Source organism: Phyllobates terribilis, unplaced genomic scaffold (genome assembly GCF_046119375.1).
Source record: "Phyllobates terribilis strain yellow unplaced genomic scaffold, ASM4611937v1 Scaffold_7__3_contigs__length_470593459, whole genome shotgun sequence".
Classification (NCBI taxonomy): Eukaryota; Metazoa; Chordata; class Amphibia; order Anura; family Dendrobatidae; genus Phyllobates; species Phyllobates terribilis.
The window spans coordinates 181,698,273-181,711,995 of NW_027362767.1; the positions used below are offsets into that span (position 1 = coordinate 181,698,273).

The 13,723-nt window shown below is 44.5% G+C and overlaps 1 protein-coding gene across 1 annotated transcript; it reads right to left on the reverse strand.

Moving 5' to 3' along the window:
- Nucleotides 1-2,884: 2,884 nt before the first annotated feature.
- Nucleotides 2,885-13,027, reverse strand: RPRD2 (regulation of nuclear pre-mRNA domain containing 2). The gene is made up of 10 exons (XM_073639557.1): nt 12,902-13,027; nt 12,618-12,718; nt 11,496-11,567; nt 11,011-11,066; nt 10,490-10,616; nt 10,229-10,404; nt 8,908-9,196; nt 7,930-8,268; nt 7,650-7,844; nt 2,885-5,557 (listed from the first exon to the last, which is right to left on the reverse strand). The coding sequence occupies exons 5-10, from the start codon at nt 10,533-10,535 to the stop codon at nt 3,159-3,161; spliced, it is 3,444 nt and encodes a 1,147-aa protein (XP_073495658.1). The 5' UTR covers nt 10,536-10,616; nt 11,011-11,066; nt 11,496-11,567; nt 12,618-12,718; nt 12,902-13,027; the 3' UTR covers nt 2,885-3,158.
- Nucleotides 13,028-13,723: the final 696 nt, after the last annotated feature.

The following is a 13,723-nucleotide window of genomic DNA, read 5'->3' on the forward strand; positions in this document are numbered from 1 at the left end:
TGGTTAAGCAGGCAGGTGTCTTTGGACCGTCTCCCATCATACAATTATATATATATATATATATATATGTTTAGCTCAGCTGTAGACTCCCACCATAGAAACCAAATGACTGGTGAGTTGTGAGCAGTCCGGGCTCAGGACGCAAAGTGAGCAGGCTGTGTTTGCAGGACACGTTGATTTAAAGTGATAGCACTTTGGCAGGTAAGGGAAGGAGCAATTCACATAAGTTAGGTGCCGTTGCCCAAACTTTACAAATAAATCAGACTCCGTAAAAAAAATAAAAAAATAAAAAAAAGGGATCAAAACGGCCCAATAATTTTAGTTGCCAGTTATTTGTATAGCATTTAATAATTATCTACCAAAAATATACTTTTGAAAGTGTGAGCAACTTAATGGGCTATATCCATGCACTTTAGGCCAAGTAATTGTGTCTAGGGCTGTATTAAAATGAACTGTGCACTTTGACAAAAAGTGGTCAAAACAATATATATATATATATATATATATATATATATAAAAAAAATTTTTTAACCTCCCCAATCACCTCCCATTCCTATAATACTCTTTCATGTCCCTCGACGCCAGAAAAAAAAGAAAAAAAAAACACTTTTCAGCCAAAAATTGTCAGCAGCAATCAGCTACAGCGGTCACCATGTGATTGGCAAGTTAATTATTTTAGTGAAATCATAAGGGAATTGGAATAAAATAGCGGGAGGTCTGGTCATTAAATATATCAACTCTACTGCAAACACAGCCTATACTTTGCCACGTTCTGGGTTCAGAGGGGACTTTTTACCCTTTCCCGCCAAACTACTTAAATCCTAATTAAAAGAAAAATAATACACATTACACATGATGGGACATATAACCTGTGCATAGTATATGTGATCGATGCCTCCGAGCATTGTTACAAGCACTACATCGCGATGCAATTAAGTAACCCTACAAAGAATTCAACGATTTAATATTTGCTAACATTATAAGCAAACAGTCTGTAAATGGTTAGTACAAAATCATTTAAAATGGGTTCAATCACAAATAAGGATCTTATTCCTCCCCCCGTTAATTTTTTAACGTTTGGACACAGGAAAAAAAAATAAATAAATAGTGGTTTGGGTTAGATTTCTGGTGTAAGGAAGGATTGCCGAAATCCAATAATGCAACCAAACACGCTGAGAAGTGTCGCAACGGGGGAAAGACGAGTGCTCCAAACACAGCATTGGACAGCGACGTCTCACTGTGTGCCGGGGTCAGAGATGTGAAATCACTGAGGCTTTACTACGGCCGGCAGCGCGGCATCGGCATACCAGCATTTTTTTTTCTGATTTGTACATAAGACAGAAAAAAAGCGTCATTCTAAGGCTGTAAGGCCTGAGGGAGACAAGGAGAAAAAAAAATCCCATAAATACAATGCAAAAAATTAATTGAATTTAGATTTGTTTTTTTCTTATTTTCTTTTGACTTGAGCTCAAAATAAAAATCATAATTAAACATAATATACAGGGTCATATAAGGCTGTAAGAAGACAAGGCGAAGAGAAAAGTAAAAAAAAAAAAATCTTACTGTGCAAAAAAAAATTACATAAGTGAATTTAGATTATTGCACATGGGTTTTTTTCCCGGTTTTGGACTAAAGAATAAAATATATAATAATCAAGGGTGATATTAAAGCCGGAAGAAGCCATATTACAGCCATGTGCCCGCGCTAAGAGTATAATAAAAGAAGATTACGCAAAAAAAAAAAAAATGATTTTGGGAATTTTTTTTTTTTTTACTTTTCTTTTGTCTGTTCTGTCCAAATTAAGACAAAAAAATATATACAGGGTCATTCATACTAAAGCCATAAAAAAACACACAAAAAAAAACGATGTGGCCATATGCATTCTCAAAGAGTAGAAAAAAATCTTACAAAACTGCAAAAAAAATGTAATTTAGATTTTCGCTTATATTTTTCTTTTTTTTTTTTGTCTGTTTTGTACAAAATACAGAAAAATAAATTAAAGTATGTTTTAGTCATACTAAGGCCACGGCCCCACTATCAGTATTCGGTCAGTATTTTTTCTCAGGAGTGGGTGATAAATGCAGAATTGGTGACTTGTTTCTATTATACCGTTTCTCTGATTGTTCCTCACCTGGTTTTGGCTCCTGAGAAAAAATACTGACCGAATACTGATAGTGGGGCCGTAGCCCAAGGCTGAGAGAAGCCATAACGCCAGGCACATTCTTTTGACAGTAGAAAGAAAAATAGACAATTGAATTGAGCTTTTTGATCATGTTTTTTTTTATCCCTTATGGTGGAAAGAAATGGTTAGAGGAGACATCACCCTGGAAGACGTCCCAGCTTTGCATACTGTACACACAAGCCTAAAGATGGAGGCAGGTTTCCATTAGACAGGTTGAAGAGACTGGAAACGCTGGGCATATAGATCACGGTATATATCAGAACGCTTTAATGAAAAGGGGCCATCCCCTTAACTGTGCGGCGTGTACAAACTAAGCCGATCCGTGCACAACTTGGGAGGTATTGCTAAAGCCACCAAGTGTTCAGTACGCTCCTTCCTCCTACTGCAAGGACATCAGGCTGCAACATTCACCGTAGCCGGATTTAGTCCTGAAACGCGGCACGCCGGGATGGAGCTTAGTTTGCGTTTCCTTCAATCTGCAGGGTGTGGAGGACGGTCGGAAGCAGCAGGTAGAAAAAGAATGGTTAACAGCTTATAAGTTTACATCAATTGCAAAAATTTTTTTGCCAAAACAAACCCCAAAAAACACTGATCTCCTTAATACATTTCCCTTGTGACTCACCTATCGGGGGTTTGGAAAGCAATGGGCTGATCTGGATTGGCTTCATTGAAAAGAAACAGGACAGTTTGTGACTTGACTGATTGGTTCAGGTAGGATTTATTAGGAATTGGGCATCTCTGACAGAGGACAGCATGGCCACCGAGTGGAAGGGTCCGATTTATGATAAGGGCTACTTGGGCACCGTGTGCAGGAGCAAAAAATAAAAATAAAGTCCCCTATATCATTTTTTTTTTTCATTACTCTTTCAGCTTTCCACACTAAACGCAGGCTGAGCTGGACACATTTATCAAAAAATCTAAAAAAAAAACAGTGCCTCAACTTCACAAAAAAAAACAATTTTGCAGCAGCGCCATATTAGTATCTCGGTTGATAATATGGACGTTTCGGAGAAAAAAAATGCGAACCCCTTCCAAAAGGTGGTCGAGGCCGCTTTAAACTGTGATAAGGGTCCCTAGGTCTGAACGGGGGTCGTTGAGGTCGCATGCCTCCAGCGTTCATGTGATGTGACCCGTGACGTGGAGGACCACCAAAACCTCCGTGGAAGTCTCTAGGAGGGGGACCCAATGGTTCGTTCGGCCTGCCATGAGGGGGGTGGTTGTGTTGACTGTTTTCACGAGATAAGGGATCGTGATCGCGAGCAGATAGTGGATGCATGGGGAAAAACTCCATTGGCCCTTGTTGGTCTTGCGAGTAGGGATGGCGTATGTCCAAACGTGGAGGTGGCGAAAACGGGATGCCGACGTGTTCACCCGAGTGATGGATGGGGAAAGGGTTCCCGCCGTGCTCGGAAGGGGGAGGGATGTGAGACAATATTTTCGGTGGTTCCACAGATTGTATATGTGAAGAGATGGGAAGGTCTCTGGGAAACAGATCGGGAGGCAAACCGGGAAGTGGTATTGTCTGCTCAATTTGAAATGGTCCACCTCGATCCAATGGAGGAACCATGGGTGGTGGAGGTGGCGGAGGCGGCAAGAGATGTTCAAAAGGAGGAATAGTTTTTGTTCTAAAGTCAGTGACAGAGTCCGGAAACCGCGGTAAGTGCTCATCATACTGTGATTTATACCCAGGGCCACCACCTAGGGAAGGCTGCTCCTCCGCACTTGACGGACCATCATCGAAAGAGCTCCCTGTACTACCCATCTCAAACCAACCGCTTCTGCTCCCATCCATCCCATGTGGTCTGCCAACTTTCATGCCAACCCTCATAGACTCTACCGTCTTAATTGGCTCCCCCGAGTACCTCATATTCCCCATATTGTGATACCCCAACGTTTCGATGGGAGCGCCTTTTTCTTCGGTGCTATCCGGCAAGTCAATACTCGATGATGATGATACTCTAGTTTCTATGCGATACTGCTCGTCTGACTGGTCTTCGGCAGTTGTCCCACGGCCAGGCATATCTTCATTAAAGCTTGCCTGCCCAAACTTCTTTTCCTCTGAGGGTCGACGAGACGCGTTCTTCAACATATTTTTGAACTCCATTGTTGTGGAGGCTGAAAGAGTCTGTCCTGACTGTTCAGAGCCCTTTTTCGTGGGAGGAGGAGGATTATTATTTTTGGGGTGCAAATTTGGATGTCTGTTCTGAGGAACGTGAGCAGATTCAGAAAACTGTGAATGCAGCATTGGTACATTGTGGTTGGCGTCGGATGGGTAAAATGAATCATCTTTCGAAGGGGAGGACGACGTGTTAGCCTCAAGGTTATTTCCTTTTAGGTTATAGCCTCCATACCTATCAGAAGATGGAGACAGCGAAGCGCCTTTCTCCCCGGTGATAAAAGGTGGCTTGAAGGACTTTCGAAAATCTTGGCTGAAACTCAGATTCGGTTGATACTCCATGGGTTCTAAGTGTGGGTTTGATTTTAGAATAGATTTTGACGGTCTCTTATCTAGATTGCCCATGCCAGTGGATTGTGGTGTGGCATACTCGAAGTCCCGATAGTCTTCATCTTCGTGAAAGGAAGTGTCTGGAAAAAACTTCTCTAAAGTTGAATCGACTGCTGAAGGTTTCTCCAGATCAGGCGCATGCCGGTAAGCATTGGGTGAATTTTCGCCGAGGCCGTATGGCCTGTAAGGCGTAAGTTTCTGAAATTCGCTGTCTTTAGTTAAGAGAGGTGACCTCGTGCTGCTGGGGGTTGATGAACCAGGGCTGATGATCTTCGATAACAAAGAGACGCTGTCCACGTTGCTTGAAGTTGGCTTGTCCATAATCTCATCCTGGGTAGGCGTACCGCTTCTTTCGTCGCGGACAGGGGTCCCGTCTACATTATCCAGAGAGGTATTTGAGGGTCCGCTGTTAAACTCTGAAGGAGGTTCTGCCACAGCGTTGGGACCCAAGCCGCTAAGGATGGGTATATTCAGATCCAGACCACTAAAGCCTGGGTTTCCTTTCAGGAAATTATGGATCTTAAGCTCTAGACTTGAAGATTCCACTTCTTCTGGGGGCTTGTGTGCCGATGATGGCTGACTAACCATCTTATCCTGTGTTATACAGGGCTGAGAAGGAAATCCGATGGATGTGGGTGGTTTTGCATTGGCGCTAGGTGGGACGTTTGGCTTACACGGCGATGTGGATGAAACGTCGGGGTTTGAGTTTGTGGGAGAATAACCATAGGGTTTGGGAAGAAAAGGGGGAGTTACTGATGGGGTGCTTCTATCTTTCACGGTCTGGACAGCCGTGTTCAGCGGAGCTGTAGACGTACTGATTGTCGATGTGCCGCTGTGCAGAGCAACGCTTTGTATCAGAGATGACAGACCTGGAAAAAGTAACAAGAACACCGTTAATTTCAGTAAGACCACATTAAAAAAAAAAAAAAAAAATACCTTTCATCACAGTCTGGCTGATAATTGCTGTCCCTCCAGTTACCAATTTCTAGGGAGGATGAGCTCACTAACATGGGCCACCGGCACATCCTGTCTCCATACAGACCAGGTTAATAGCAGCAGACCCCATTTACACCGGGCGACGTGCTGCCGATTATCATTTTTTTGCTACGAGCAATAGTTTTGCTATTTCGTCAGGTAATTGCTGATCTGTTTACATTCATTGGAGCGCTCGTTCAGATTATCGACTCCTAATTTGTCGTTTAACTCATTCACTTCCAGGCCATTTTCCATTTTTTTGCGCTTTCGTTTTTTTGCTCCCCTTCTTCGCGGAGCCATAACTTTTTTATTTTTTGGTCAATATGGCCATGTGAGGGCTTGTTTCTTGCGGGACGAGTTGTAATTTTGAACATCATCATTGGTTTTACCATATCGTGTATTAGAAAATGGGAAAAAAATTCCAAGTGCGGTGAAATTGCAACAAAAAGTGCAATACCACAGTTTTAATTTATTTTTACTATGTTCACTAAATGCTAAAATTGATTTGCCATTATCATTCTTCAAGTCATTACAAGTTCACAGACACCAAACATGTATAAGTTTTTTTTTTTTATGTAAGTGATGAAAAAAAAATTCCAAAGTTTATTAAAAAAAAAAAAAAAGTCGCCAAGCTCTGAGACCCGTAGCGTCTCAATTTTTCGGGATCTGGGGAGGGGTGAGGGCTTATGTTTTGCGCACCGAACTGACGTTTTTCTTGAAACCATTTTGGGGTAGATACGATGTTTTGATCGCCCATTATTGCAATGTTGCGGTGACCAAAAACACATAATTCTGAAGTTTTGATTTTTTCTCTTGTTACGCCGTTTACCGCTCAGAGTAATTCTTTTTGTATATAGTTAGATCAGGTGATTCTGAACGCGGCGATACAAAATGTGTGTATATTAGATTTTTTTATGGTTTTATTTTGAATGGGGCAAAAGGGGGGTGATTTAAACTTTTATTTTTTTAACTTTAATATTTTTAAAAACTTTTTTTTTTTTTTCAATAGTCTCCATGGGAGATTAGAAGCTGCGATCAGATCGCCTATGTGTAGCAGAAATGCTCACTTGCTATGAGCACCGACCGCAGGGCGGCGATCATAGCATCATGGCAATGACAACTGCAGGGGTCTCCTGCAGACCCCAGGTTGTCATGCCAACCCATATGCGACCCGCGGTCATGTGACATGGGCACCAATGGGTGGAACTAGTGAAATCCTTCTGCCGCGGCCAAGTTAAATTCCACTGTCAGAGATTGACAGCGGCATTTTACATGTTAACAGCCGCAGGTGGATCGAGATTTCACAAGCGGCTGTTCGAGGCACATAACAGCAGATCTGATCAGTTGTCATGTCCTCAGAAAGGTGCGGGCTCAGCACCGGAGCCAGCGCCATGAGCCGTACATGTAAGGCACATGTCAGAAAGGGGTTAATCTTGTGTCAGTCATTATGGCCTTTAACCAGTTCAAGACCAGGCCTTTCAACCCACATTGATGACAAAGCACATTTTTGTCTTTTTCATACCTGATAAAATGATTTACCCTGTAACTGCGGCTTGTTCAGTGCAATCAGGAAGGCAGAGACCGTAATAAACCCACTCTGCCTTCTGTATGGGGAGTCCGGCTGTGTCTGACAGCTGGCTCCCAGCTCCCCCATGATCTGGTGCACCTGATGAGTACGGGCTTTTTTAAATTATTAGAGTAAGGTTGGAATTGATAAACTGATGTTTTTTTTCCAAGGATGCGGACCACCCGGCGATTTTGAATGGGTGGTCCCAAAGTAATGTTACAGCACTATACTTCTGTCCCTGAATCCGCAGCGGAGTCCCTTTCACTCTATCAGCCTTTCATTTAGCAACTGAATGTTTCACTAGAAAACTGCTCTCTCTACACAAGACTATAGGATTTTTTCTTCGATAAAAAAACACACAAAAAAAACAACAAACATATTACAGTAGAGGAGACACAAGCTGTGATCTGTGGCGCTACCTTGCAGATTGGGCGTGGAGGGAACCTGCGTTTTGGACAAGGCGGAGAGGATGCTTTCTGGAGTGATCTCCACTTTGGATAGGATATTTGCCAGAGGGTTGGCTGCAGTCTGAGCTGGCGGCTTTACAGCTCCTCCTAAATTAGATGTCGGTGTTGTCGGCGTGCCAGGGGACGGCTTGGGTGCAGGACTTACACCTACAAGAAAGCAGGATTAAATTACTTGTCAAAACCAAGGAGTCGGTCACACACAAGCAGTGAGGATACAAACACAAGCACTCACCTGTCTTCATGACAGACGTTAAGCTACTTAGGATGGAGCTGATTTTCCCCAGGTCTACATTGGCCAAGTTGGGCAATGCAAGGGGCATTGACGGGGGCACGGCAGGAGTGGTGACCGTTTTAGGCAGAGCAGGTGTTACAGGAGCAGACGTGGCAGCGGTGGTAGTGGAGGTGACAACTTGCGCCGGTGCGCTGCTGCTGGCGGCAGGTGAAGGGGATGGGGTGGGGGTTTCGGTAGGAGCGGCGGCTGTGACGTCGCTGGGTTGTGCCGTCACAGGAGAGTCATCAGCGTCCTTCACAGATGATGCTGGTGACTCTGAAGGCTCCTTCATTTCTTCAACTAAAAAAAACAACATAAAAAGGTAAATTACTAAAGTGAAGTGTTGGAAAAAAGCAGCCCCCAGACACCACCAAACAGGTCGGGAGGGAGATGGGTGAGACCCCCTGAGCCATCACTGAAATAGGGCTGATTACCACCATTACTGGAGGCGGATGCTTATTTGGGACGCAGGCCCCCGTATCCCAAGAAAAAATATATAAAATATAAAGTTCCAGTCTTAAAGGGGTATTCCAAGAATCTAAAGTTATGCCCTATGAATAGGGTGGGATTATCCTACTATCTATGTGACATCTTCTCTACCACGGAGCCCCTATACTTACTACACTTACCAAGCTGGTGTGTCGGCCATTATTTTCTTCTATAAATCGGTGAGAGAGGATAGTTTTGTGATCACCAGGGATCCAAAGTCTTTAATGGGGTCCGCAGGCTTCACCTCTGCTCTCTTCAGTCTATGTGATGTCCGGAGAATGGGGAGGGTGCAGGGATTTCCAGCAAGCCCCATAACAATGCACTCACACCCCCACGCCTTTAAATACAAGGGATCCAAAGCCCCCACATCTTGCTATTATTTTGTGAATACCCCTTTAAACTAAAAAATACACAAATAATCTATTTGTGCCTGCTACGTGTAAAGCTTACCAATTATCTCCGGCATCTCCTCATCGGCGTCCACGTCAGACAGCTCCATGTCCTCCACCATGCGATTGTCCTTCGGAGCCTCAGGGGAGTCAGACGGCACGGGCTCCACTTCTGGAGACAACGGGCTCATGTCTCCCATTCCCTGAAATGGGGACTCTGAGCCGGTGGGAGAAGGAGCATCAATGGTTGGCGATGGCATGGGGGACTCCTCCGGATCAGGGAGAGTGGCCTTCAGCTGATCCAGCTTCTTCTTTAAGTTATTCACCCGATTAGCAAACGTTTTGTACGCCTGCGGATGAAGGAATTACAGACATTATCCTAAAAGATAAAAGTTTATACAATTTATGCACAGCATATGCCACACCTGGAGAATGGTATGTTCACTGCCCCACCAACATGGCCATCAGTGGCTGCTATAAAGGAGTGACTAAGATCTGGCCACAGCCCTCAGCGGGCAGATTTGCCTCTGCGAATGGACAATTTCCTCTGGTCGTGGATGATCTAATCTATCCACTGTCCATTACAGCAGAATTCACCGATGCAAAGCGCCAAATAAAATCCACAGCGAATGCCAGCAATGTCATATCACCCTTCGACACCTGCCCGCAAATAGATCCAATAAAGGTAGCCCAATATTCAAATATGGGCACAGGGGTCCTCCACAGTGACCCTCCACTCCAGGAATAGAGGGGGAAAAGCAAGCCTGGAAAAAATCCCTTTTGATTAATAAACCTCACTGTATGGAGGAAAAAAAATAAAAATCAGAAACTTAATTTTCCACTGAAGGATCTGAGTAGGGGTCTATCGTGTGGCGAGCGGTCATTTTTATTGCTACCATATTCAGGTACATACGTTTTTAATGCTTCATGCTTTATTTTTTAGGGATGTAAAATGATTAAAAAAAAAATAGCACATTTTTTTTTTTTTAAAACTTGGTCTTGCTTGTACTTTATACTGCAATGCAATCTCCTGTGAAGCGCAGCCACAGGTTGGGCTTCATTACAGTACAAAGATGGTGGTGATGTGGGACCTTCAACATGGTGTTGATAACCATTCAGTACCTGGCAATGGAGCCGTTGTTAATGCTTCTGTCTGGCATCTAAGTGGTTAAACAGTAGCGACTGGAGCTGGATCCGGTCGCTGCTAATGGAGGCAAGTGTTGGCTGTGAAATGCAGCCACAACCTGACGCGAGTGGAGAGGCTTCTGTTCCTGAGCCCATTCCAGATACCCAAGCCTGGCGTCACACATCGGCAAGGGGTTAACGTGCCCGATTGTAAGTCAAGTAGCCCAATAACCAGCTGCAGACCACGGTGCACTTACATTCACTACAACCTTCACCTCCCGGTACTGAGCTTCGTAGAAGATTCCCGCATTCTCCAAAGCTTCTGGCAAGGAGGGACCATTTTTAACCTGCTTGTCCAGGATGCCAACAAACTCCTCGAGTTTCGCGCTGGCCTCTTCAAAGTCCTTTGAAAATTTCTTTCCTCCAGCTTTATCTAGAATACATAACAAAAAGACAGACGTTAAGTCACACCGAAGACCCTGGAGCGAGTCCTAACCCACAGCCCTGACAGTAGGTACCTTTCAGGCGTTTCAGCGTCTCCGTGCTGCACACATCCACCCTCATGTTGGACAGCTGCTTTTCTTTCAGCTCAACGTTATCCACTGAGCGCTTGTAAGACAGCAAGTCGTCGACCAGGCTTTGAGGCTATGGAAGGATAAAACCGGATCAGAAACCGAGCAAAACACACGCAACAAACATTGCAGAAGAAAACCTCAAAGGTTTGCATTTTTCTACTCCTCCTCGACACATGCCGCACTTGTATGTTGCACCACTTGCGCCTGCTCCGCTCTGGCGCCTGCAGAGCAGGCACTATTACATCAAAGTATTTAACCCATAAGGAAAAAAAATATATAAAAAAAATGCAATAAAAGCCATGAAAACCTCATAAGTACTGCAAAATCAATGGTAAATAAAAAAAAAAATGATCTCGTAAACTGAAAAAGAAAAAAAAAACGCTAAGGCTGGAAAGAAGGGTAGGACAAGACTTCATGTGGAAGTGAGCGCACAGGATACCCCCTTCATAAGTTATTATTCTTACCCTAAACTCAGCCACAATCTTCGATTTCAGGGCCGCTTTAGGATTTACTGGAACAGCTAAATCACAGAAGAAAAAAACAACAATTACTCCATATTTATTCCAGACCAGTGACATTGCAGCCCTCCTCTCACTGGGCTGTGTGGCCACTGGTATAACAACCAATCTGCTAGAAATGCATCACCGTTTGTTTCAGAAATTAGCGTCCAAGTTGCAGGGGTAGTGCGGGCAGACGGAGCAGCTCAGGGCGGCTTATACCCGGGCTGGATCCAGGCGGGTGCCGGAGCACAGTGTCACTTAGCTGGTTATGTCTTACGGCTCCAAGACACCCATGTGTCATTCAGCCCAGACTACCCCTTATATATAATGTGTAAGGGGCCAATACTACCGCAGAAAACATCTGCGCCTCCGGATGCAAAACCCCGACATCTGAACAGAGGCGTAGCAGCACGCGGTAACATTCACAGACGCGCTCAGCGGCTACTTACTTTCTGGCGGGGGTTTCTCCACTGGTTTCGCGCGAGAACTTTTGCTTCTTTCCCGTTTATTCCATCCGCTAGCTACAACAAAAATATTTCAGTGAGAAGTTGTCAGATGTCAGCAAGGAAAACTGATGGAATATTTACAGCCGTGACGTGAGCTAGCACTACACTAGGTTTTCAAGGCAAATTTCAGCAGCTGCTCCCCTTACTGTTTAAAAGTGGATCTATCAAAAACTTTATATATTTCACTTCACTAAAAATAAAAAATTAAATCTATGTTCCCAGTATCAGGAACTAGCAGCGCTTTGGACGCAGCTGAGTCCAAACGCTGCGTGGTAATCATGCAGATAAAGCCGCATGTGTTCACTGAACCATGCGGATATAACGCATCCTATCCATTCTATTGTGGAAGTTTCCGTTGTGGAGACGCGTCCAAATTGACATGAGGCTCCAAAAGCCGCACCACTCACTGTGCTTGTACTGTACAACGCAGCGGTTTGGAAGCACACAGGTGAACTGCGTCCGAACCGCTGCAACTCCAGATAGTGGGCACATACCCCAAAACATTAATACTTTACATTTTTTTTCAATTGTTAGTATTTTTTATGGCACCTTCCCTTTACAATAACTCAGCTGGGTCACCAGCATCAGAAAAGGAGGGTCTTGAAGAAACAGTCCTTTTAAGGACAAGACCTTAATGGTCCAATTGAATTTTTTTTTAAAAGTGCTTTTTTATTTTAGGAGCCATTTTAAGCAGCTGTACATGGGGCTTGTGCCGTATGTTACACTGACAGGAGGCCTTTTAGGACCTAATGGGCCTTTGAACAGATTTTACCTGGAGACCATAGTAACCCCACAAGCTCTCCCGCTGTCAAACGCCTTAGTTCCTTGATTGCTACGGACCAAGGCATCTTAGGAGTTGAATTGCTAGATCTGGTCCTGGCAGACACAGCAGGACCCCAGATGGTCTGTGCTGATCAGAAAAACTCCCCAAGCACAATTATTTCTTGTTAAATGCATTGGGGGACGTGAACCTACAGACATGAACCAAGCAGACCATTTCAGATACCTACATACCCCCCATAACTGGCTCACATGAGGACAAAAAAAAAACCAAAAACCACTTACTTAGTGCAGCTTTAAACGCAGTGATTGTATCCTCTTGGTAAACATTTCTTTCTTCCCATATTTTAAAAACCCTCTCGACAGATTTCGATACAGATGGATCCCTTTGGAGAAAAAAATAAATTGCAAATTAATTTCATGTTGCATTGGATTAAAGATATAATGGACATTTATTGTATGCGCTTTAAATAAAGACTAATATGATCAAAATAAAAATATGTATTAAACGATTTTTTTTTATTTTTTTTTTTTTTTTTACTAAGACACAGAAATGACTATATACGTACTTAACTAAGGAGGCGGCTTCTGGAAGGACATCGGCAAAAGTGTCACGATACACTATTGCATTCTTCCGTTTGCAGTTTTGGATGATATCATTTGCTAAGTAGAAGAGGTTCAGTCTGTGCGAGAACCCGGCTGCGGAAAGGAAAACATCAATGGTATTCATTAATGAGGGTGATAATCATCCAACATGACATTCAGGTCAGGTCCACACATCCCTTCCTGAAGACTAAGGGTGTCTATAACGGCCAAGGATCCGTGAACGAGGGTTCAAGGCTCATTCCCAATCTTCAGTCACTGCAACGCTGCAGGCAATCCCCCCGACCAAGCAGCAACGATGCTTAATCATCAATTCATCACACAGTTTATGCCGATAAAGAGTGTTACCGGCAGCACTGGCTGTAAGCAGGAGACGTGGATTTTACTGGGATTTCCAGGACTAGTAACACTTTTGGCAACCATTGGTGAGCCCCCAACCGTGGGGTCACCACAAGGAGGACGAGCCCCCAACCGTGGGGTCACCACAAGGAGGACGAGCCCCCAACCGTGGGGTCACCACAAGGAGGACGAGCCCCCAACCGTGGGGTCACCACAAGGAGGACGAGCCCCCAACCGTGGGGTCACCACAAGGAGGACGAGCCCCCAACCGTGGGGTCACCACAAGGAGGACGAGCCCCCAACCGTGGGGTCACCACAAGGAGGACGAGCCCCCAACCGTGGGGTCACCACAAGGAGGACGAGCCCCCAACCGTGGGGTCACCACAAGGAGGACGAGCCCCCAACCGTGGGGTCACCACAAGGAGGACGAGCCCCCAACCGTGGGGTCA

Excerpts from the sequence above, each read along its gene's own strand:
- RPRD2 (XM_073639557.1), bottom strand. The coding sequence starts at position 10,535 with ATGAGGGTGGATGTGTGCAGCACGGAGACGCTGAAACGCCTGAAAG. Across the intron at positions 10,405-10,489 it reads GACGCTGAAACGCCTGAAAG|ATAAAGCTGGAGGAAAGAAA; the intron begins GTACCTACTGTC and ends TATGTATTCTAG. Across the intron at positions 8,269-8,907 it reads GGAGATGCCGGAGATAATTG|TTGAAGAAATGAAGGAGCCT; the intron begins GTAAGCTTTACA and ends TGTTTTTTTTAG.